Raw genomic sequence first — 22801 nt, forward strand, 5'->3', positions numbered from 1 at the left:
TTTGATGCCAGCTGATGAGAATAATGATAGACAGATTGATATTGATTGATATTGATTGATTCAAACTACCAAACAGCAACAAATGACTGTGTACGCCGTATTATCAAATACCTAGTTATAGATACGCACGTCCACTAAGACGCGTAGGGAGACAAGTGTCGCGGCAGTTCATTATTATTGGCGCCCTTGGGGCGTATGGTACGATATTACGGTAATTTACTGCTCCATAGGCCTTGTCACTGACAGTCTGAGAGATAGGAACGAAACGGACGAAAAGCATTCAAAGCAAAGGAGTAAACACTGTCAGCTGTTTGAGCATTGAGCACAGCTAATAATAATAATAATATTAGAATATCAAGATGTTAATTGAAGAGGAATAGAGGAATTAAATGAGAAGCCTTGTCGCCTACAGCAGTACTCCATCGTTACCCGGCTTATTGAAATATTCAATTTGATATTGGTTAATATAACTCCGTATTATTGATTTCAATTATTGCTGCTGGGGAGTATCACCAGGCTTGAATCTTATATTCTTTTTTTTTTTTATTTTTTTTTTTATTTTTATATATATATATATATTTTTATATTTTTTATATTTTTTATTGTTTGAATTTTCTTTCTTTGAAAAGAATCCCATCTCTATATTGATCAATGCTATTGCATTGCTCTTGCAACAAGGCACCTCCTGCGTACTGCGCACATCTTTGCATGTGGGATGACATGTGACATGGGAATCAAATAGGCTAGGGATAGGGTACAGAATGGTCCAGACGGGCGATGCGGTCCACCTGTTTTGCTGGAGGCTTCAGAGACTGGGTTAGAACTTAGAAGTTACTTAAGTAGTTAGTTAAGTTAGTAACTAGTTAGTTAGGTAGCAGCTTTCATAAGGGGGTTTTGCCCATAACTAACTACCTATGTACTCCGTACTCCGTAAGCATGCCAGCTGAGTTGAGCAGAGTAAAAGAAGAATAACTTAATTAATAATAATAATCATGTGTGCCTCCCAAGAACCAAGGTTCAGCAGCATCAAAGCTGTATTGTCATCCTCCAAGATTAACTAACAACTGGCAACTACGCTGCGTAATAATAATAACAAGCTGGCTTTGTCGTGTACTACTAACTTACTGATGCTGACACCCAATCCACACATAGTTAGTTATTTTCAAGACCTTCATTTTCATCAGCATGTTCAAGGCCAGTTTCATCATGGTCATAGAACAATTAATTTATCTTTTGTATGAAGTGAGGCAGATCTCCTTCTCCTGTGTTCCCCTCCCCTCTTCCACTCCCCCCCCCTCCCCCCCAAGCCACCCCCATAACATAGCCCATCCCATCATCACCCTTAACTAACCCCCAGAATCCTCCCCTCCCTTCTGTCCTGCCCTTGTCTCCCTGCGCTTGCTAACCAAAATTCCGCGCTGACCACACGACGCTGCGTAGGAAACCTCTGACCTCTGGCGCTGACCTCTGACACTGGCCCGGCCAGCCATCTCTGCCTTCTCTTCTTCCTCGCTTCATCTCTCCTCTCTCTCTCTGATCCTCAACGTCCCATTGCATTGCACTGTTGTTCACCATCCTTCGACCAACATCTTCCTCGATTCTGTCGTCTTCTTGATCATCTCGCTCTCTTCTATCTCTCCACTCCTTTCCTCTCTGCTCCCGTTAACCAGACTCTCTCTCCCTCTCCCTCTCCCTCTCCCTCTCTCTCTCTCGCCTTGGCCCCTCTCTAGAAAGTTCAGACCCAATCCCGACCTCCCCACGCTTGCTCCTCTGTCAACCCCACCTCACTCCTTTTCGCAGCCCATCCGTCGTACAGTCCCGTCAAATAAAACACCATTGACTTCATTATTGCTATTTCTCCCAGCCCAAACTCTAACCTCGTCTTCGAATCCCCTTCTCATTCTCTAGCGTTTTGAGTCCTCTTTTCGCTACTCCCTCTTTCTTGCTTTCTCTCTTTTCTACCCAGTTCACTCCCCGGTAGGACCATTAGATCTTCATATTCTCTACTTGGTGCCTCCTTTTGTTGTGTAGTGTGTCTGTGACCTACTATCAATCTTTTCATTCCGTCCGTCCACGAAGTCCTGTCCGACCCCCCCCGTTTTCGCCCTCGAACTGCTACGCTCCCTTTTCCCACACCACACAGAATCGAAGTTGACAGCGAAAACGAATTCGTAGGAACAAGAGAAGGAAAGGAAAAGAGAGGATCTGAAGGGAAGAGCCAGCAAGCCTGAAACACTCCCCGTTTTTACACCTTTATCAGCCGATAAGAAACCAGTCAACCCCCAAAACAACTAAAACAGCCGTTCACGACGATGCGATAGAATACTCTCTGCGCTTCTCTCCAACCTTCAACCTTCCCCCGGATACTCCCCCTTTCTTTTCTCCACTTCCCAAGGGAAGATATCAATCAAACCATGTACTCTTCTCGATCTGCTGTTCCGCTGACGGCCAACTCAAAGTCCGTTTTGCATGCGAAACCTGGCACTTTCGCTGCTGCTTTCCACTACACTGAAGACGAAACGCCCTCCCAGGACGACTCTCAGTACCACTCCACCAACGACCACTCCTATCACGAAGACATGGCAAGACATCATGGAAACGATGGATATGTTACGAATAATAACAGGGGAGCTGAAGAAGGTACTGTCTACTTTTCGATGTTTTTTTGCACGTTTCGCTTGTATCAACCCTAGATTTATTGCTTCTATTAACAGAGTCAAAACAAAAACAGTATATAACTCTCCAGGAGAATCTCAGCCTGCGCTATACGTTCGTGCTCTCTACAACTATACCGCGGATGACCACACGAGTCTCAGCTTCCGCCAAGGTGACATTATACAGGTACTTAACCAGCTGGATACTGGATGGTGGGATGGCGTCATGGGCGATGTGCGCGGCTGGTTCCCGAGCAACTACTGTGCAGTTGTAACAGACCCTGATTCGATAGGATTGGGTGGTGGCCATTATGAACATGAAGGCGCTGACACCAGCGCTGAATCCGGCGCTGACGACTACGACGACGACGATGATGATTTGGACTCAGAAGGGAACCCCAAGGATGAGCCGTCAATCCTCCCCATCGAGGGAGCAAGAGGCTCGGAACATGAAGAAGCCGCCTTCTGGATTCCACAGGCCACTGCTGACGGGCGGCTATTCTATTTCAACACTTTGACTGGTCGAAGCACGGCAGAGCTCCCGTTGGAGTCACCCATGTCCGCTACAGACACTGGCCCACGCGATCGGACGAATATATTCGTTCCTGAACAGACCCGACCCCCGCCAGAGCTGATGGTTGGGGGGATTGATCGTGACGAGGATGATTATGATGGTTCCGGATCGGAGGCTGAAGGTGAATCGTTAATACGCTCGTCACACGACTCCGAGTCACGGCGCCGACGGTCGTTTATTTCAGACGGTGTTTCCCCTGCCACCTCGCTAGACTCAATAAATACAGAGCCCATAGGGAAACCATACTCTGAGTCCAAACACTCACGACAGTCACCCCATACCAGCAGCAACCAGTTGGCTCCCAATAATGGTATGATCTCTTCTGCCCAAGCTGCTCACTTTGACCGACTCTGCGCTCAATCTATCTCATCCACCATTCCTCGTCATTTCCTCGATGACCGCTTGTCTGCACCTCTTACTTGGAATAAGCTCGTTGGAAACATGCGCCAAGCGATCGATGCCTACAGGCGTGCGATTATGGAGGGCCATCGTGCACAGTACGTGAAACGTGCTGAGGATATTTCGGACCATCTCAGGATGCTACTTGCTGCAGGCTCTGACACAACTGATAATCACTCCGGAAATCCTTCCATAATCTCCACAAACAAAGCATTGTATCCGCATTTCCGCGATATGATGTCCAAATTCTCGAAACTCGTCCTTTCGTCCCATATCGCTGCAGCCGATTGGCGAGGGCCTGATTTCGGATGCCAAATGCCTGCAGGAAGCCGAAGGCGTCTTGCACGGTGTCTATGGCTACGTTGAAGTCGCAAAACAACAACGAGGCGACGATATTAATCGTCTGGTTCCTGGATTTGTACAGGGAAGCGCCTCGGGAGGCCATTGGCAGAATAACAATGTGGGAATTCGAAACTCTACTTCATTTTTCGACCACGCGAATCGAGAGTCAGGACTGGAGCCAGCTATGGTTCTTGATTCAAACATCGTTGATCGAATTGAAAGTCTGAAGGATATGCTTACTGCAAGCGCCCGAAGATTGGAAGAGAAGCTATCTCTGTCCGAGAAGACCATAACTCCAAGAATACACCTGGCGATCGCGGATGCAGTTTGCGCTGCAGGGTCCAGAGTGGTCGAATGTTTCCAACCGTGGATATCGCTTGTGGAGTCTATTGATCTTGCTCCCCTCGAACGGAGCTCCCAGAATCCACAGCTCGTCGACTTCAGCCTCCAAAAGCAACGTGCATATGACGGTGTTGCCGATTTAGTCCTAAGTTGCCAGGCTGTTTCTGCGCCTTTGGCTGATGAATGGGCAGAATTGAGAGGTGATACTCTCGAAACTCGACTGGCCAGTGTTAGAGCGGTTTCCCGCCAGCTACAGAATTACATGACTCAGATCGGGTTCTCTCTCACCCTGCTCCTCGAGCAAGCTCCTTCAGAAGCGCCTCCAGCTCGAGACATTGGTAGTGGTGGCGGCCCGTCAAACGTTCCCTCAGGGTCTATCGGAGTGCCCTCGTCTTATCCTCCAGCTGATAGGCAGCCGGTAAAGAGTCGAGCAAATATAGATAAAGCGCAGCGTTTCTTTGGTGATACCATCCCAACTGAACCAGCAGTGCCATGGTTTTTGAACATTGACCACGAATCAGAGGTTTTCTATGACAACAAGGGAGATGTACCGACGCTCAAGTGTGGCACTCTGGCCGGGTTGGTGGAACATCTCACGCGCCACGACAAACTTGACACCTCCTTCAACGCGACTTTCCTACTCACATACCGCTCCTTCACAACCGCATCTGAGTTGTTCGAGATGCTGGTACATCGTTTCACCCTACAACCACCTTACGGACTGGATAAAGCAGATTTACAGACTTGGACTGAACAAAAGCAGGTCCCAATTCGGATTCGAGTGGTTAATATCATGAAAAATTGGTTCGAGAATTACTGGATGGAACCCAATGATGACGTAAACATACGTCTCCTACAGCGGGTATACGCATTCGTCAAAGATTCGGTTGGCAAGACAAAGACGCCTGGCTCCCAGCAGCTTTTGAGCTTGATTGAACAGCGCATGCGTGGCCAAGACACCTCAGCGAAGAGGCTTGTCCCTACCATCAGCGGCAACGCACCGCCATCGATCCTTCCCAAGAATATGAAGAAGCTGAAGTTCCTGGACATTGATCCGATGGAATTCGCGAGACAGCTTACCATCATTGAATCCCGTCTCTATGCCAAGATCAAACCTACAGAATGCCTTAACAAGACATGGCAGAAGAAACTTGCACCCGACGAGCCTGATCCGGCAGCCAACGTAAAAGCGCTGATTCTTCATTCGAATCAATTGACTAATTGGGTCGCGGAAATGATATTGCATCAGCAGGATGTGAAGCGGAGAGTAGTTGTCATTAAGCACTTTGTCTTGATTGCAGAGGTATATACCCCGCCCTACCTTGAGAATCTTTTTTCATTTGTCTGTGATGTGAGTGAGCTTACGTTAACTAAAAAAACCAACCTTTAGAGATGTCGCTCAATGAACAACTACTCCACGTTAACGTCAATAATATCAGCCCTTGGCACAGCACCTATCCACCGACTGAGTCGCACGTGGGCCCAAGTTAGTGCCCGCATATCGGCAGTACTTGAGAATATGCGCAGGCTTATGGCCAGCACGAAAAATTTCGGGGAATATCGCGAGGCTCTACATCTTGCGAATCCTCCTTGTATTCCCTTCTTTGGTAAATTTTTACCCCTTTCATCAATCCTGTCGCTTGTTATCTGGTTTTTTTTGTGTGCCAGGCTTGGCTTTAGAAAGGCCCTTCTTCTGTTAACACCAAGTGATATAGGCGTTTACTTAACGGATCTTACGTTTATCGAAGACGGAATCCCATCTCTGACGCAATCGCATCTGATCAACTTCAACAAGCGAGCCAAGACAGCCGAAGTTATCCGCGACATCCAGCAGTATCAAAATGCGCCATACCCATTCCATCCCGTCCCAGAGCTCCAGGATTACGTGCTTAGCAATATGCAGGCAGCCGGCGACGTGCACGAAATGTACGAGCGCAGTCTCGAGATCGAGCCGAGAGAACGCGAAGATGAAAAAATAGCGAGGTATGGACGAATGAATGACGCTTCTGTTTTTGCACTTATGATTTCTACGTGAATATGGATGATATGTTTTTCTTTTTTTCTTTTTTCTTTTTTTCATTTTCATTTTTCATTTTCATTTTCATTTTTTCCCCGCTGGACCCTTGATTCTTACTATTTCACGATCCGATCTATCTCCTCCCCCGAATCCTTGTTCCCCCTGTCTGTCCCGAAACCCCTGTCATGGTCACATTGGGTCATTTCCCATCTTTGCCCTTAGTTTTCCTTCTTTTAGGTTCAGCCTTAGCCCGCCATCTTGGGTGGGCGGAGATATTGTTTTTTGGGGGGCTGGCTGGCACGTGCGCTAGTGCAGCAACCCCAGCCAATAACAAGCGAGTATCCCCAAAAACCCGGGTTAGGCAGCGTGGAAACCTTGTAAAGCAGCAGCAGCACACAATCCAATCCCCCCGCTCTCATCCAGCCGCCCTCCCCTCCCTCCCCTCCGTCCCCTCCGTCCCCTCCGTCCCCTCTCAACCATATAATGACTTTAAATGAGCGAATGAGAGTGACAAAGTCTAGAACGCACCCATTCTATTTCGCGCAAATTGGATAAAGTGGATTGGCTCCAAGTACGAAATGGAGGGGAGATTTATCCCTCCCTTTATATATTTTGTGTTATGCGCGATGTCCAGTGTTTGTGCTTGAAAGAAACCAAGGCGCCAAGCCTGGAATAATTATCTCTTGCAATTCATACCTAACCTACCTTCTTACTCTGACATTTTTTGGTTCCATTTACTTCGTTGCCGTTTCCTTGGCTTTCCCTTTTTTTTCCCCTTCTCCCCTCTTCCTTTGCTTTGGACATTCATTCTCTCCTATTTGCAAAATGACCGAATTCCTGCTGACTCATAACCCTCTTCGTTTCTTTTGCTTTTTTCGCGCGTAGATTGCTTTCGGAATCGGGCTTCTTGTAGCCTCCATCTACCTAAACGCTTCCAAGCGCAGGGGCCCTAGGGCGCGGCGCCCCGCCGCCACCCCCGCTCCCATGGCACCATCAACTCCCCAGCCCTTGCTTGGCCTACTCGCTTTCTCTTGACTACGACTACCTCTAGACCCGATGTTGATGGTGATGGATGGTAGGCGGGGCGGGCCGAAAGAAATCTAGTTGCATCGCCCGTTTTCAGCCCTCTACTTGGCAGCCCGTGCCGCCACTCACAGTTACTCCAGACGTCCACGCATCGAGTCGTAGTAGCTGTCATTTTGCTTCCGCCGTCTAACGCTAAAGCTCTGGTGGCGCTTCCCATTCAGGTCAACTTCATCCAACATACTCTTTACACTGGATGAGCGAGAGGATCAGCCACCCCTTTCGTCACGTTGGCTTCGTGCTAGGGAACTCGAAATGGGATCCACCCATCCATTCCTCCCTCGCGGGCATATTTCATCTCTCGCCCGCTCTTGGGGGAAATAGATGTGCCTGATGATGGCGGTCCGTCTTTCTGATTCCGCTCTATGTATCCGTCTGTTTCGAACGAGTTTCCGCAAACCAGTTCACCCAGGCTCGTCGGCGGCCCTTCAAGTGACTTATATACTATACTGAGTATTCATTGAGGCTGAGGAGGGCCATACCAAGAGATCTTGGGCATCAAACACCATCCGGTGCTGTTTGTCAATATTGATAGCAGAAGAGCAACGCACAAAACAATTATCACTTCGATTGAAATTAATCAGTGCGAGAAAATGGATAGGAGTCTGTGACCACTGGCTCCTACCAGTTAGTGTGATTCTTCGGGAGATGGTGTCCTGTCTCGTCTCGATCGATGGCGTATGAGAGGCGGCGGAATCGGATGAAAAGAGGACCATCACGAGCTATGATTTTGCTCGGATCATGAAACTGTATGTCCGTGTTCCGTGACAGCCCCACGGGACGGGACGGGATGGGATGAGTTGAGGGCGTGAAGTTAACTCAGCGACGGATGGGTCAGGACTATCCCCGCCGCCCGTTGTACATTCTGCATACCACATGCATATGCAGGTGTTGAGGGACGACAGCTACCTTCTGCTGTCAACGTTATTATGGCGTCGTTCCGCAGTTCATCTCGCACGGGGGATCCATACAGTCATCTTCGAATCCCCCACTTCTGCCATTTTTCCCTTTCGCATCTTGTTAATGGATAATAATATCATATTCCATTCCGTGCAGTTTCCTTCTCCTTTTTGCTCGGGGCCTTTTTACCCGCTGGTCGGCATTATGCACTACGGAGGGGTATCTTATCTCTTAATGGAAGCTGTTTTTTCGATTTGTTTTTTGAGCATATATATTTTTGTTCCTGGAATTGATAGAGAGGTCTTTGTCTGTCTGTCTGGTTGTCTGCCTGGTTGTCTGTCATGCATGTTTGTAAACTGTTATAACTCTTGCTCGTGTTTGTTTAAGGGTGGAACGGCTTTTCTTTATATCGTTTCTATTTCTCATATATTTATCTCATGTCTTGGTTTGTGCAATGCTCCGTTTCCTCTCTTTCTTCTTGTTGCTATGCTCTATACAAGCCCAGTTTACATGCTGTGCTATGCTATGATATGATATGACATGAAATGATATCTCTCTACACATACATCCCTTCATGTGTTCCTGTTTCCGTTTCTTGTTTATTTCATTCCTTGATTGCACTTCATAGGGTGCAGTGGGGGGGGGGGGGGGGGGTATTAAATGATTTTTGGGAGAAAACCCCGAATATTAAAAAGGTTGACAGAGACAAAGAAACCCAGCTCTTTTCCAGTGCAGGGTGCGTTGTTCCTTTTGGCTAGGCAGTTAAGTTACTACTTTCCTTCTAGAATCACGAACTACTTTCTTACCTGCATGGGGTGGGGGGATGATAAGATGACGACGGATGACAGTTCGCCATGTTTCTCTTGACGGCCTTGCTCTGTCAGCCCTACCTACATACATACTATCAATACATCTAAATGTTATATACCAACCATGCCCTAACGGATATGGATGGGCAAAGGTGGGATGGAAATCTCGACACGAAAAAGCGGCTGGGAAACGATATTAACGAAACGAGGCTGTAGGGGCAGCCTGTGTTCATACACACACACGAGCACACACATATACGAGAGTAGAGATGAGGGATGACAGGCAGACAGGTGGAATGGAAGTGGGTTTCATTGATTCGGAGTGGATGGATATGGGCGGTTTTCTGACTTCGTCTTTTTTTTAATTTTTTTTTATTCTTTATCTTATTTTTTTAATATTTTTTTAATATTTAATCTCATCTGATGTTAATAATGAATATGTAATCCCATCCCTTCCCCTCCCCCTCATCCCCCCCCATCCCATCGCAATCCTCCTCCTACCCTACAAACACACCCCAGTCTACCTCGCCCAGGAACCTACCCCAGTACATCATTTCTTAAATGCTACCTACTGTCCCTGAACCCTGAACCCTGCACGTATAACATCGGATATTATCATTAGCGGATCTCCGCTCGTATCCTATCCGGCCGAACGGCCTTCTTTTTACTGTTGGGAACCAGGTCCTAGCCACGCTTGGGCTAGCTGGGGATAGATGTGTCTAGGGCGCAGTAGCGTCTGATTTCCCCGGTCGATCCACCGCCCGCCGGCATATGCGTCGCTGCGGTGGACATCCGGCGTAGTTACCAAGTTACCATGCCTTGACGGTTTCTTCGTCTTCGTCTGTGATTTGTTTGGGCGAGGAGCTGCTTTTGGGTGGTGGTGGTGGGATCGTTTGGCGGCTTACTCCGTAATGTTGCGGATGGGATGGGGAAGAAGGCCTAGAGCTCTGATCTCGTTAGTGCGGTTCTATCCCGTGAAATTAGGTCGTGCAAGGAAGTGTATGTATGTACTACTGTAACATGCATGTATTCCCCTGCTGAAGGTCTGAGCCTGTGATCTAGGAAGGTGGGCAGGTGAGGTGGATAAAATGCCAGGAACTATTATTGGGCATCTCAAACTCGCTATTCAACTATTTATACAGAGGAGGAGCTATAATTTGCCGCTGCACATCTGCGCTCTCGCCGTCTTCAAGGAGGTGATGTTGAGAATGGGCGTCTGGCATGTTGACAGGAACCGAGTCCCTGTCGCTGATTTTAGAAGTCTGGACCTGTGCAATCAGCTCAAGGTTGGAGGCGATCCACGAGGTTGTTACCCCGCTTGGGTGATGATATATCCTCTTGTAAGGCATGGTTTCCAGCCATCTCCGCCTCCTCTGTGGAAGGGAAGGGTGTTTCCAACTCAACATGGGCAAAGCATCTTCTATCGGTTGTCGGGCGTTGGGGATTAGGTGAACGATGTGGAGTAGCTGATATTTAAGCGTACTTGTCGCAAAACTCACTGGTGAAATATACCCTGCGAGAGAAATAGCCGCTGTGTCACATTTTCCTTCAAGATTGTCTAGATGGGTCTGGGTGGATGGGAGAGGGTGAGCGCGCTGAATAGCCATTCAACGCTTCCGCCCTGAGATGTTGTACTGTAATATTGAACTCTAACATCCCCCCATGAAGAAAAGAAGCTGCACGCTCTACCTACGTTGTTTGGCCATTGTGCAATTCTTGCCACTTGGTATTTTAGCACCACAGCGCTTCGATATCTGCCTCATCACATCCGTTCGCATTCGTCTGCTCAACTTCGTCTAGAGCCCACCGCATACGTCCCTCCGATGAAGCAATGAAGCAGAACACAGCGGCGGGGTAGTGCGTGCTGGGGAGCATAGCATAAGTTGATGAACACTTTCGTTGGTCCTGAGGGTGAGATCACTGTCCTTCCCAACCTTTGACATCAGGTATCGAAAACGGCTGGGTCGAAAGCGTTCACAGCCAGTTTCACCGACCATACGCTCGCGCCGGGAATAGCTATATCTGAGATGTATGATGCGTGCTGCCAGGAATCCGGGGTGCAAGAGATTGTGAAAAAGGAAATTATGTGTGTATCGAAAAAAAAGATTCGTGATAATTATTATTTAAGATAGGGTAGAAGCCGCAATTGGGCTCATCCCGGAATTGATAGGGGCGCAATGGTGGTAGCTCCTATGCATATCGTTAATAGCACCAGAAGAACTCCGCCATACAATTTAAAACCAAGCACAAACAAAACATGATGGGTATTGCATGCGTCGTCATGAATCATCCCAGCAAACCCGGGGTACGCAACTCACATGTAGTCCGTATCTACCCCTCCTTCATTCGTCCGTTCCCGAATCAATAAGAAAACAACAAGTAGACCATACCAGAAACGGGAAAAAAGAGGAAGGGAAAAAGAAAAAGCCTCTCACTTTCCCAACGCCAAAAACAGGCGATCTCCAACATCACCTACACCAGGCTTAATCATCCCCTTCGCGTCCAACCCTGGATCAACAGCGCCCAAAAAAATATCCACCCCTTCCGGCCATTCCTCCGCTGCCCGCTTTGCTCCGTCTGCACTCGCCAACACACTAAGAACCAATACCTTCGCGACCCCCCATTCCTTCAAAGTCTGAATCGCAGCCGCACAGGTGCCTCCTGTCGCGATTATCGGATCAACAATGATGGCAAGAGTAGCAGCGGAGGTATTCTTTTGCGCGTCTTCAGGAGAGGGCTGGAAGGGGAGGTTATTGTAGTATTCGACGGGGTGGAGGGTTGTTCGCTCGCGGAAGAGTCCCAGATGGTGTACAGCGACGGGTGAGGGGAGGAGATCTTGGATTGCTAGGTGTGTGGAGAATTGTTAGATTGGTGGATCTTTGGGGACATATGACTGGGCTGAAGGATTTTAAAAGGAAGAGGACGCGATTAAGGAAAGGGGATTTGACACACCCTGAACCATCCCCAGGCCTGATCTGAGAATTGGGACAAGCGCGATCTTCTCCGGGGTGATGGTTTCTACTGGATATTCATATCCAAGAGGCGTTTTCCCCTAGAACATTTATGACATCAGTATTGGGAGAAAGGGAATAAGATACATTGTTCTCCCATCTCATCTATTTCCTTTGCTTTGCTCCTGCTCTCCTTGTTCCATCTCACCGCTCTCATTTAGATAAGGTAGTCTCGGGAGGGAGTAAATGCTCACCGTACCACTCGAAACGACTTGCAAGCTGGTACCCAAGGCCTCACAACCAAGTATCATAGCAATATCATTTATTAACCTGTTCGTGTCCTTAGAGCCCGTGTTGATCGAGCGCAGCTGAGAGAGCTTCGCACGCAGACAAGGGTGCTGGGAAACACGTATGTTACTGGGGAGCGGGGACGCCATGATTTAAATTTATTTTTTTTAATTTTTTTATTTTCCGCAGCCCTTGGGAAATATGGCAACAAATGGTACTTATGAGCTTGAGCGACGATTCATTGACTCTTGCAGAAAATATAAGGAGAGCGAGAAGTGAGGGGTTCCGACGCGGCAATGTGATGCTTGGAATGATGTAGTTAGATACATACAATACATAGTTACATCAGATGCTTATCTTATCGCGCAGAGCTCTGTAAAGTACGGTATCAGGCCGGAGACAGAGCCGTCATTTGCCCACACAAGCTACATTTATCCTTGAAAAGCGGGTATCAGCTCCGCTTTCGTGTACCGAATATTACCGTTAGCTCAGTCACGTGGTATACTAGGTTAATTTTTTCAATATCAAACCTTATCTCAGCAAGCTCAGACGCTTCTCCAGATATTGCTATTTTAACACTGGATTGATGATTATGTCATGAGCTAACCTCAAATAAGTAACAAGCTAACTCAAATAGTAAAATCAGGTCATGTGAGTGATAATATCTAAACAGTTTCTGATTATTAGTAACACAGGAATGATTTACTCAGTATCCTGAGTATGAAAGAGAATTTCAACTTAACTTCATAGATTCATCATTTCTGTATCATCTTGAAATCTTAGAATAACAATGTTCTTGTAATGTATCTGATTTTTATATTCATATCTCAAGTTCTTAGAATAGAAGTATCATCTCAAAGTTGACTAGTGTGTTTTTAAACACAGGAATTTTAATCCAATTTCTCATATAAAAAAAAGCTCTTAGAAATTCTGAGATCAAAAAATATGATCATTTTCAAGAGTATACATCTATCTTAAATATAGATTTTTTTGAAATATTAAAGAAATATTTATATTCTTCTTCTCTTTAGCTATAAGCTAAGATGATTTTCAAATCTCAAAGATATGTGAATATATAGTAATAGAAAGTCAAAGTTGAAGAATCTGAAAAATCCTTGTAAATCTTGGGAATCTTCATTGAAGATGGAACTGTTTCTTCTCAGACCCTCTGGCGAGGATTGCTCTGAGCACATGACTTGTATCAAAAGTAGGTTAGTGTCATGCCGGATTAGTCTGCAACCTGTTCAAACCGAGCCAGAGGTCTGAGCCCGCTGAGATAAATCAAACCTCCAACCTGGGCAGATGTCATGATGTCATCTATACCTGACATTAATGCAGTTCTCCATGAAAAGTTTTACAGAGAGAAGCCTACGCCGTGCGAAATGGCGTAGCAGTTGGCGTGCGCTCAGGTTTTAGACAATAAGGTAATATTCCTCGTGATTGTCAGAAGTTCGGTTTGCTAATCAAGTCGGGGTTCGCCGAGTCATTTCTATACTTCCATCCAACTACACTTTTATTGATCGCGCTAATGCGTATACATAGAAAGTTCTGAAGTGAGAAATAATTTGTCAATTTTGATATACATATGATATACTTCAAGCATGGATGGCGAAAATTCCACAGTTGACTTTGACAGTTCGGCCCGCACACAAGAACCTCAACCAGAGGCCCAAGAAGACCAGGAATTGAGGCGTGGTCCAAGTCTTGAAGAAGAACAGTCAGGATGGAGGGAAGAAGAACGCAAATCGGAAGAGGGCCGAATTGCAGATCTCACTGAGCGCGCTATCCCGGATACCCGCGAGGACGCGGATGAGGAGCTGCAAAGAGAACGCACGCGTGAGGAGACTTTCCGGAGAGATATAGAGAGGGATGGATCCCTTACTGAGCTTGCCGTACCTCCCCCCGTTGAACGCGTGTCATCCAGGCGGGGCGACTGGGCAGCTCTCGAGAGCGCCGAGTCTCGGGTTACTGCGCCGCCCCCTCGCGTTGATCGAGTTGCTGGAATCGAAGCCAAATTGTCGGCGTTTGCTACCCGCCTTTATACCGTCTCCTATCTTGTGCTTTTCTCAATGCTAGGAGCATTGGCTCGGATTGGGCTGGAGTGGTTGACTACTTATCCTGGAGCGCCGTTGACCACCGGAGTTACCTGGGCAAATGTTGGAGGATGCCTCTTTATGGGATTCCTAGCTGAAGACCGAAAGCTGTTTCGTGAAGAATGGGGACAGTGGAAGCGAAAGCATTCGAGACACAAATCTAGCGCGTCAAATGGCCCGATTTCCCATCCATCTCCTCATTCTCACTTACCGCATCCTATGAAACTACTCCGCCGGCGGTATTCGCGTTTCCATACCCTCCACACACCACAACATCCACCTCCAGAACAACAGCCCCAAGCTCCAGAACAAAGCGACCTAAACGAACAAAAGGAGGAACCGATAACCCCGCCACTGGAACCCGCCTATTCCCTCCAGACCCACAAATCTATCAAAAAGACCATTCCCCTCTACATCGGCCTCACAACAGGCTTCTGCGGCTCCTTCACCTCCTTCTCCACCTTCATGCTCGACGTCTTCCTCGCCCTCGCAAACGACCTCCCAACTCCAGGCCACCCATCATCCCCCCTGTCCCGCAATGGCGGATACAGCTTCATGGCCGTGCTTGCCATAATAATCTATACCCTCTCCCTGAGCATCGCCGCCTTAATCCTCGGCTCCCACCTCGCCATTTTCATGGACGAGTACACCCCCGTAATCCCCTACGTTTTCTCACGAAGATGTCTCGACCCCATTATCTCCTTTCTGGCCATCGGCTGCTGGCTGGGCGCCGTATTCCTCGCCATCTGGCCCCCGGACCGCGATCTGGGAGTCCACGAGCATTGGCGCGGCAGCGCCGTGTTTACCGTCGTTTTCGCGCCGCTGGGCTGTCTGCTGCGCTTCTATGTGTCGTTGCTGCTCAATGCCCGCATCCCGAGGTTTCCCTTGGGAACGTTCACGGCGAATATCTTCGGGACCCTGGTACTGGCTATGTGTTATGACCTGCAGAGATCGACACATGTGCTTGCGGTGTCTGCTTCTTCGTTTTCCTCCGCCCCTGAGGCTGCTGCAGCGGGCGCGGTTAGTGTGTCGCGTCTCAGCGGCTGCCAGGTATTGAAGGGCATTATGGATGGGTTCTGCGGGTGTACGACGACGGTAAGCACGTGGGTGGCTGAGCTGGATAGTCTTGAGCATGAGCATGCGTATGTTTATGGCTTGGTTACACTTGCTGTTGCCCTGGGCCTTTTGGTTGTCGTTGTTGGGTCACTAAAGTGGACGGTTGGTTTTGGTCTTGCGGTTTGTTGATGCAGGTTTTAGATGCGTTAGATATATACAACAAATCCTAAACGGACGTTTTACAGATATGAATCAGTATATTATTGTACCTTGACGTCAGCTCTCGTGTAAATACATGTGAATACATATTAGAACTAACTTTCCGATGGAGAAAAATATGGCAGTCATCCAACCCAATGGCCATCAAATCTACGAAGCAAACATACCACCACAAAACCGCGCCTCATCCCCAATAAACAGTCGCAAGGTCTCGGTGTTAATTTTGACAGCAAGAGTATATAGGAGTGATATCATCAAAGATATAGTAAAGGTAAGAACGTAACCGGAGGGGGGGGGGAAGCCGTACAAAAAAAATATCCATTCCAGCGCCATTCCCAATAAGATATACAACCACAAGCACCCCCATCCATATCCGTCGTTCTCAATCATAATCTCATAACCCAACCCAACCATCGAAAGAGAGAAGCAAAAAGACGACACCCAACACGAACCAACGTTTCCGTTACACTATCAAGTCTTGCATCGTATTGCCAAAGCCAAAGCCATTCGCACTGGTGCCGTTCCGAGTCGACCGACTCGGTATCCCATCAATAGCTCCCGAAGCTGCCAAATCGTCATGCTCACTATTATAGTCTGTACCCTGCTCCCGGTGTTTCTCAGATTGCCGTAGTCGGTCTTGCGCGGTGAGGGCTTCGCGACGAGCGGCTTCAATGGCAGCGTTGCGCTTTTGGGCGGCTGTGGGATTTTGTTGGTTAGTTTATATTTTTCATAACATGATGGGTCTCAAATGGTATGTGAATGTTTATTTTGTTTTTACATATTTAAATTTATTTGATTGAGCTAGAGAGGGATGAGTGGGCTTGAGGCGATTTTTTTGTGTGCGACATACCTTGCCAGAAGTACCAGTAGAGAAGCATAGTTACTATCGACAGGAGGATGAAGCCAAACATAATACCTAGTTCTGCCCCGATGGATGGTACTGGAGTGTAAGGAATGGGGTGGATGTCACCAGGCCTGAGAGAATGGACTGTTCCTGGAAAGCCGTTCATTTTGATCTATCTATGTTTCCTCCTTCTATATTTGTGTGATGTTGTACCCTTTATGATTGCCGTGCAGGCCGTCTCAAGATAATTATGTATATCGAATGGCTTCGAGAATGTTTATACGTGTGATACAACAAAGGTAGGCAGAGGAGGGTGAGTCCCGTTGGTAACGTCTCGATAGCGTGATGTGCAAAATTTCTGATAATAAGATAGATATACACTGGAGGTTAGTATTTATAACGAGGAATGGAATGTTTCAAGTTCAAACAAAGAAACCAAAGATGTAGGGGGAGTTCAGATTGCCGTAAACTCAAATAATTCAAGTAACCTTGGACAGACTGATGAATGCGGAATATCAAAACACTTGCCCGACGGGATTAAAACAATTTTCCCGTACCGTATCTCAACCCAATTGTTTCTCTTCTTTATTTCTCGTTCTTCCAAGTTCAATCTTCAACCCCAACCCTTAGGTTCTTGAATGAGATAACGAAAATTCGCTTGCAACGCAAATTCGTGATTGGGGGCTATGATATGGTGGGGTGTTCGCGCTTATTTCTTAGGGTAATTGTGATGCGCAGGGCACTACTCGTAGGATGTGCAGACAGTTAGCTGGTGAATTATCAAGAGTAGTATTAAAACCAGATTGGAGTTCCTTTCTTTTGAGCGAAGATGAACACTGATGATTGAAGATTGGATGGTAAGTGTTCAGACAAAGGAGGTTGATGTCAGTCTGGGGCAGCGATCGTCGTGAAATATTTCCCTATAAGGAACTTGTGCGTCTGATCGCGGGAATGAGTCAGCAAGCCTAGGTTCTTCCTGCTCGAACGACATCCGTTCCATTATTAATTTCAAGATATTGCAGATATGAAGATTTCACTGTGATGCCTGGATGTAATTCCGCCAGGAGGTTTCAGGCAGTTCCATTAATACCCCACAACTAGCAGCCCACAATGGGAGAACCACCTAAAAAGACCTTGCAACAGTGTTAGGACTGTTGAACTGGCGCGGTCGGTTCAGTTTCCCTTACAACTTTTAGGGTGTACAAGATCGAGACCAACAACTCTCACACCGCCTCCTAGGGCTGCAGGGCTTTTGCAGTTTATGAGAAAATCTAGTGTACACCTGGATTTTCTTTTCCTAGGTGCTACAGACGACGAAACGAAGATGGCGAGAGTAATATTTTATGGTCCTACATACGAGTGTGATGGGCCAGATGGGATTGATCCTAGACAAATGCTCGGCAGTATTGCGCGGTCAAATAATGGCATATGAAACATGTCGCTAGCGGAGATTGCGAAGGATAGGCTGAGAGCAGCAGGCGATTTGACATGAGGCATATGAGTGAACAGCTCGAAGCTGCAGAGGGAAGAAAGGCCGAAGGAAGGAAGCCGGATAACTAGCTGAAGTGCTGAGGATGGGTATAGAAATCTTCTGCGAGTTGGTGCCTATCTAATTTTACATATCTTCCCCCCTCGGTCCCCGCTTATTAAGGATTAACCTTGAATTTGGTGCAGTCATCCTGCGCGCCGCGCTTGGGAACCGGCATAATGACAGGCTGATGGTTGGCTGCTGCTGTCAAAGTGCAAACGCGATAAAATCCGGCCTTCCCAAGACCCGCATCAAGCCTAGCGGTGAAACTGTTTCCTTTATTATTCGGACTGTTGACGCTTTTGAACCAAGTCGGATTGTTCGCGTCAAGGGCTTTAATCGAGATGGCGGTAGGTCCCATAAACTCAACAGTGAGATGTGTGTGACCTTGTACGAGTCCTTCGTTATTTAATGCCTGGGGAGCAGAGAGGTATGTCACATTTGAATTTGTGTAGAACCCCATTTCGATGTTCCGAACTGCGATTTTGAAGACAATCGGCTGATTGACCTTGAAAGTATCGCCCGGCGAGGGAGATGTGATCAGTGTAGAAACCATGTGTTTTGTTGAAGGAATCTCGCCCATGGCTGTGGTCGTATTAGTGCTAGTTTCCATGACAGGTATTGTGTCGTGGGAATTAATAACTACTCACGGATCCCATTGCAAGATCCCTCCTTATTCTTCTTGCCGTTTGTTAATGTCTTCCCGCTGCAGTAGTTGATGAAGTTGTTCGATGAGCTAATTCCCTGTTAGGAGAATCTAACTAAATATCAAGTATGCTCTCACCTACGTTCTAGAAGGGGTGACTTCATCCTTATTCAGAGCCTCTTTCTCTCCATCCAATGCAGACCCGCTCTGGAGAGCGTTTGGTTTCAAGCATAGTTCGGCAGCTCGGTACCTTGGAACGTTCCTCTGGTCCCTTTGGCCTAGAACGCAATTGATAAGACATAGTGCAGGGGCTAACAGGTATATAAGGCTTCCTAAATGCATTTTGATACCTGACTGCGTAGCAGTGACTGCAAGAAGAGATTTGGTAGATAGAAAAAAGGACTTCGAGAAGGAAAAAGGGAAAACGGCACAGTTTGAATTCGGGCGAGGAATTTTGAGACAATTTAAACAAGTCGCAACAGGTGAAAGGATTTACAGAAAGTATTGGACAAAGAGTATCAGAAGCCGTACAACAGCAGCGCATCCCAAATTGGATGTTATCAATATCGGACTGCCCCGAAATGCCTGTTAGAGTCACACGCCCAATTTAAAGTCCGTTTGTACTTGAAATTGATGAAAATCAATAATTGGCGTTGGTGAGTCCATCAAAGATATCAAGTGGAGATGTCAGATGTTTAAACAAAGGAGCCCAAACTATGAATTCTTTCTCCAGTGGTAGGAATCAAAGGAAATTATGTTATGTGCGTATTCTTTCACCACATATTTAGCTCATGTCCAACTAATCTGTAGCTGCAACCAAAACTGCGATTTTAGCTGCAGCAACATTGCATAAACGTGGGCACCACGGTCTCACATGTAGGTAATTTATAAATGTCTAAGAACAAAGTCGGATAATTAGCACTCAGGATTTAGACAGATCTTGAAACCGCGATATTAACCAACTCGGTTAACTTCCCACCCCCCCCCCCCGGGGGGTAATGACAGGCTGTCAGCAGACGACCTTCGAGGCCCTCCTGTAAGTGTAGGACAGTGCTTCCTTGGACGTATATACACAGAGCACATCGATAGCAAATTACATTCTCAGCATGTAAAGCAAAAGAAGTTTATTTATATCAGACCCTGGCCAACTGCAACTACTAGTGGTTGCAAAAATATGTAAACATCTATTTTTGGATGTTTCAGTCCACCTAAGTCTCATCCTCGATCATAAATTGGTGTTTTCGCAGAGAAAGGCTTAACCGGTTCTTATATTATATTATCGACAAGTAATAAAATGAGCGGTTTTATCACTGTGCCTGCAATGAACGGGAAGAATCATCGCTGCTCCCTCGGCTTACTCTGTAATTGGTTTTAAGTTAAAATAGGAAACCACTAGAAACCATCAAACCAAGGTTCTACTCGCTCGTGCATAAATCTTAATTGGAGGGCATGCATCACACACCCTTCATCAGGCGACATCTTAAGAAATACAACATCATTGATTTCTCTTATAACAAAGAGTAATGGATATATAAGGGAGACGGATATATATAAGATAGCAACGATAGAGATAGCTAATTCAGATTTAGTCATATGAGTTAAAATGTATATGAAAGCGTTGATGAATGTAGACTTTGGTTTCTTGATATGCTCTAGGGAGGGGACTTAAATCCTCACTCGAAACCACACATTAAGCCGAAGAGAAACGCCAAATCCAGATGCAATGTACAACAAGAGCTTCCCTCACTCCAATTGTACTGTATGTTGTCACTCATACCCCAAGTAGCGCCTCCCAGTCAGGCGTCACCACAAACTTCCCACTAACCTGCGACATCGCCCATACTCGTTTTTCCTCCGACTCAACCTTTGATTGTGCCTCCCCGGCTTCTGTGGTCTGGGGCTTCTCCTCAGATGCCACAATAGCATCTTGCAAAAACTCCACATCGCTCCCTTTGGTTAATTCAAAGCTGATCCCGCCCCAGTCTATCGTTGCCCGCCCGGACTGGTGGATGTTCAACTTGCCTACTCGACCTGGGGGCAGGGTGGAGTGGGTGGCCGTGATTAAGGGGGAGGAAGCAGCGTTACCATCGCTACTCACGGTGGGCTTTGGGACGGTAAGCTCGTCGGTAGGTTCTCTCTTGATGGCGGGATTGGAAAGATGTTGTGTTGTTGCCTGTGCACCGGTTTCAACCACGTCTTGGTCCGTCTCATCTACAGCAAGCGGCGGCGGGACGAGGTTGGGCGTCATGGGCGGAAACTGAATGAGGAAGAGTCGCCCCGAACGTTCATCCCTTGGTGCTTCAACTGCCTGTGTCTCATCTTCCTGCTCTGCCCCTTGTGACCTTTCCGCCGGCTTATCGTCGGTGGTTATTGTCCCCAAGGCCTGTTTGATATGTTCTATATCCTCCTCGTGGCGGTCATTTTCCTGCCGTTCTTCCTCTGTCTGCAGTTTACTCCGCGGATCCTGGATAATAACTCTTTTGTTTTTTGTTTTTGGCTTCGGGACAGCTGGTGTTGCAGGCCCAGTGTCAGCCGTCGCAGGGCTGCTGTCCATGGCCTGGGATATAGATTCAGTCATAAGCACATCTCCGTCATCCGTAGGCTCCTCCTTGATTTTCACTCCTCCATACAATGTACCACCGACAAATTTCTCCGTAGTTACCTCGACCGCCTCGTCACCTTCACTCTCACTACCACCATCAATATCTTCCTCACTGTCCTGAACGAACAAACTCTCATCCTCCCCCTGCTTTTCCTTCGCTTTTGCCTTTGCTTGCCTTCTCAACTCTGCAGACCTCTCCGAGCTAGCATCCGTATTAATTCCGATCGATCTCTCCTGATGCTCCTGTCTCTCAACCCGAACCGGCCTCAGTCCCCTCCCAGCACGATCGGCCCCAGACGCCCTGGACGGCATCTTCCCTTTCCCCTTCCCTTCCTCAAACTCCTCCTCCTCCTCGTCATCCTCATAATCACTAATAATATTAATCTGCTCGATACTAAACCGCGGGCCCCCATCACTCCCCTCATCCGACGAAACATCCCCACTCCCACCACGGCTGCTTACCCCGCCAGCCCCATCTTCACTTTTCGCCCGGACAAGCCCATGCACCCTCCCCCCACCCGATCTACCCCCATGTCCATATCCATACTTCCCCTTCCCCTTCCCCGCCGCCCCAAACCCACCCCCACGACTCCGCATCGACATTCCAGACCCCAATGGCCCCGAAACTTCACCTCCCCCAAACATCCCCTTCCCCCTCCCTCTTCCCCTCCCTCTAGTTCCTCGATCCCCACCCCTCCCCGCAACCTCCCCCCTCCTCAACGCAGCCGCCTCCTTTAGCCTCTCCTGCTGTCTCTCCGCCTCCAGACGCTCCAACGCCTCGCGTTCCGCTTTACTCTTCCGCACTACCGCGCGCGGCTGGTAGCGCAGGGTCGGTTTGGGCGTCGTGCCATCTAGGTTTAGCGGGATTAAGGAGCCACTCGGGGTGCGTTTTTTGAGGGATTGGAGTCGCTGGACGCCGGGGCGGGGTGGGGAGCCGCTGGTGGTTATGGCGGAGGTAGAAGTGGATGGGGCGGTTCGGGAGCGAGGTGCGGTGAGGTTAGGGTCTATGGGGGGGTTGGTTGGGTCTGTGTTTGTAGCTGCGGGTGTAGGTGTATGTGAAGCGCTGTCGACGGGAATGGCGGCGCGGTGCGAGGCGGAGGAGGCGGCGGCGGCAGGGCGCCGAGGGTTGTTTGTGGATTTTGGTGGCATGGTTGGTTGGGTGAGTTTGTGTCACCTTTCCAATTTGATTTGGTAGGTTACTTTCTTGGAGTAACTGAAAATTTCGCCGTATTGCCTGGCCGTGCCCTTATCGAAGGGGGGAGAGAGCACGCTGGCTTTGGCATAAAATTTGCAAAGTTTTCAACGCAACCACTAGGAAAACATATCCATTGCGTTCTTAAGCTAATGGACAACTCTGAAAAAGCATTAGGGCGATCTCTCAATACAACGAAATGAGTGGATGATTCCTACCGCACTTTGTCATTTTCTCTTCGTTCATCTTCTCAGAGCTCAAA

General features: G+C 47.7%; 7 protein-coding genes across 7 annotated transcripts; 2 read left to right on the top strand and 5 right to left on the bottom strand.

The window, feature by feature from the left end:
• Positions 1–2414: 2414 nt before the first annotated feature.
• Positions 2415–7241, top strand: BDBG_02706 (cell division control protein Cdc25; the record flags this gene model as incomplete). Its single annotated transcript, XM_031720919.1, has 6 exons — positions 2415–2640; positions 2747–3885; positions 3911–5614; positions 5702–5918; positions 6027–6294; positions 7214–7241. The coding sequence occupies 6 exons, from the start codon at positions 2415–2417 to the stop codon at positions 7239–7241; spliced, it is 3582 nt and encodes a 1193-aa protein (XP_031577267.1).
• A 2688-nt stretch (positions 7242–9929) lies between these two features.
• On the bottom strand, positions 9930–10727 carry BDBG_02708 (uncharacterized protein; the record flags this gene model as incomplete). The annotated part of the gene is made up of 2 exons (XM_031720920.1): positions 9930–10059; positions 10261–10727. 2 exons carry the CDS (start codon positions 10725–10727, stop codon positions 9930–9932), a joined length of 597 nt encoding a protein of 198 aa, XP_031577268.1.
• An 824-nt stretch (positions 10728–11551) lies between these two features.
• Positions 11552–12508, bottom strand: BDBG_02709 (uracil phosphoribosyltransferase; the record flags this gene model as incomplete). Its single annotated transcript, XM_002626486.2, has 3 exons — positions 11552–11964; positions 12073–12172; positions 12326–12508. The coding sequence occupies 3 exons, from the start codon at positions 12506–12508 to the stop codon at positions 11552–11554; spliced, it is 696 nt and encodes a 231-aa protein (XP_002626532.1).
• A 1157-nt stretch (positions 12509–13665) lies between these two features.
• On the top strand, positions 13666–16003 carry BDBG_02710 (chromosome condensation protein). Its single transcript, XM_002626487.2, has one exon. It carries the CDS (start codon positions 13961–13963, stop codon positions 15695–15697), a length of 1737 nt encoding a protein of 578 aa, XP_002626533.1. The 5' UTR covers positions 13666–13960; the 3' UTR covers positions 15698–16003.
• Positions 16004–16190: 187 nt separating this feature from the next.
• BDBG_02711 (uncharacterized protein) lies at positions 16191–16737 on the bottom strand (the record flags this gene model as incomplete). The annotated part of the gene is made up of 2 exons (XM_031720921.1): positions 16191–16423; positions 16578–16737. 2 exons carry the CDS (start codon positions 16735–16737, stop codon positions 16191–16193), a joined length of 393 nt encoding a protein of 130 aa, XP_031577269.1.
• A 1095-nt stretch (positions 16738–17832) lies between these two features.
• Positions 17833–19502, bottom strand: BDBG_02712 (uncharacterized protein). Its single transcript, XM_002626489.2, has 3 exons — positions 18888–19502; positions 18750–18835; positions 17833–18684 (listed from the first exon to the last, which is right to left on the bottom strand). The coding sequence occupies exons 1-3, from the start codon at positions 19085–19087 to the stop codon at positions 18218–18220; spliced, it is 753 nt and encodes a 250-aa protein (XP_002626535.1). The 5' UTR covers positions 19088–19502; the 3' UTR covers positions 17833–18217.
• Positions 19503–20084: 582 nt separating this feature from the next.
• BDBG_02713 (DNA-directed RNA polymerase III RPC4) lies at positions 20085–22773 on the bottom strand. Its single transcript, XM_002626490.2, has one exon. The coding sequence runs from the start codon at positions 22494–22496 to the stop codon at positions 20517–20519; it is 1980 nt and encodes a 659-aa protein (XP_002626536.1). The 5' UTR covers positions 22497–22773; the 3' UTR covers positions 20085–20516.
• Between the last annotated feature and the right edge of the window lie 28 nt (positions 22774–22801).

Source organism: Blastomyces gilchristii (assembly GCF_000003855.2).
Source record: "Blastomyces gilchristii SLH14081 genomic scaffold supercont1.4, whole genome shotgun sequence".
In the NCBI taxonomy this organism is placed as follows: Eukaryota; Fungi; Ascomycota; class Eurotiomycetes; order Onygenales; family Ajellomycetaceae; genus Blastomyces; species Blastomyces gilchristii.

What these genes read in the sequence shown, in the direction of transcription:
- BDBG_02710 (XM_002626487.2), top strand. Translation starts at nt 13,961, where the DNA reads ATGGATGGCGAAAATTCCACAGTTGACTTTGACAGTTCGGCCCGCACA.
- BDBG_02712 (XM_002626489.2), bottom strand. Translation starts at nt 19,087, where the DNA reads ATGCATTTAGGAAGCCTTATATACCTGTTAGCCCCTGCACTATGTCTT. An exon ending in GAAGTCACCCCTTCTAGAAC is followed by an intron (nt 18,836 to 18,887) that starts GTAGGTGAGAGC and finishes ACAGGGAATTAG; the next exon opens with CTCATCGAACAACTTCATCA. An exon ending in GGGATCTTGCAATGGGATCC is followed by an intron (nt 18,685 to 18,749) that starts GTGAGTAGTTAT and finishes ATACGACCACAG; the next exon opens with CCATGGGCGAGATTCCTTCA.
- BDBG_02713 (XM_002626490.2), bottom strand. Translation starts at nt 22,496, where the DNA reads ATGCCACCAAAATCCACAAACAACCCTCGGCGCCCTGCCGCCGCCGCC.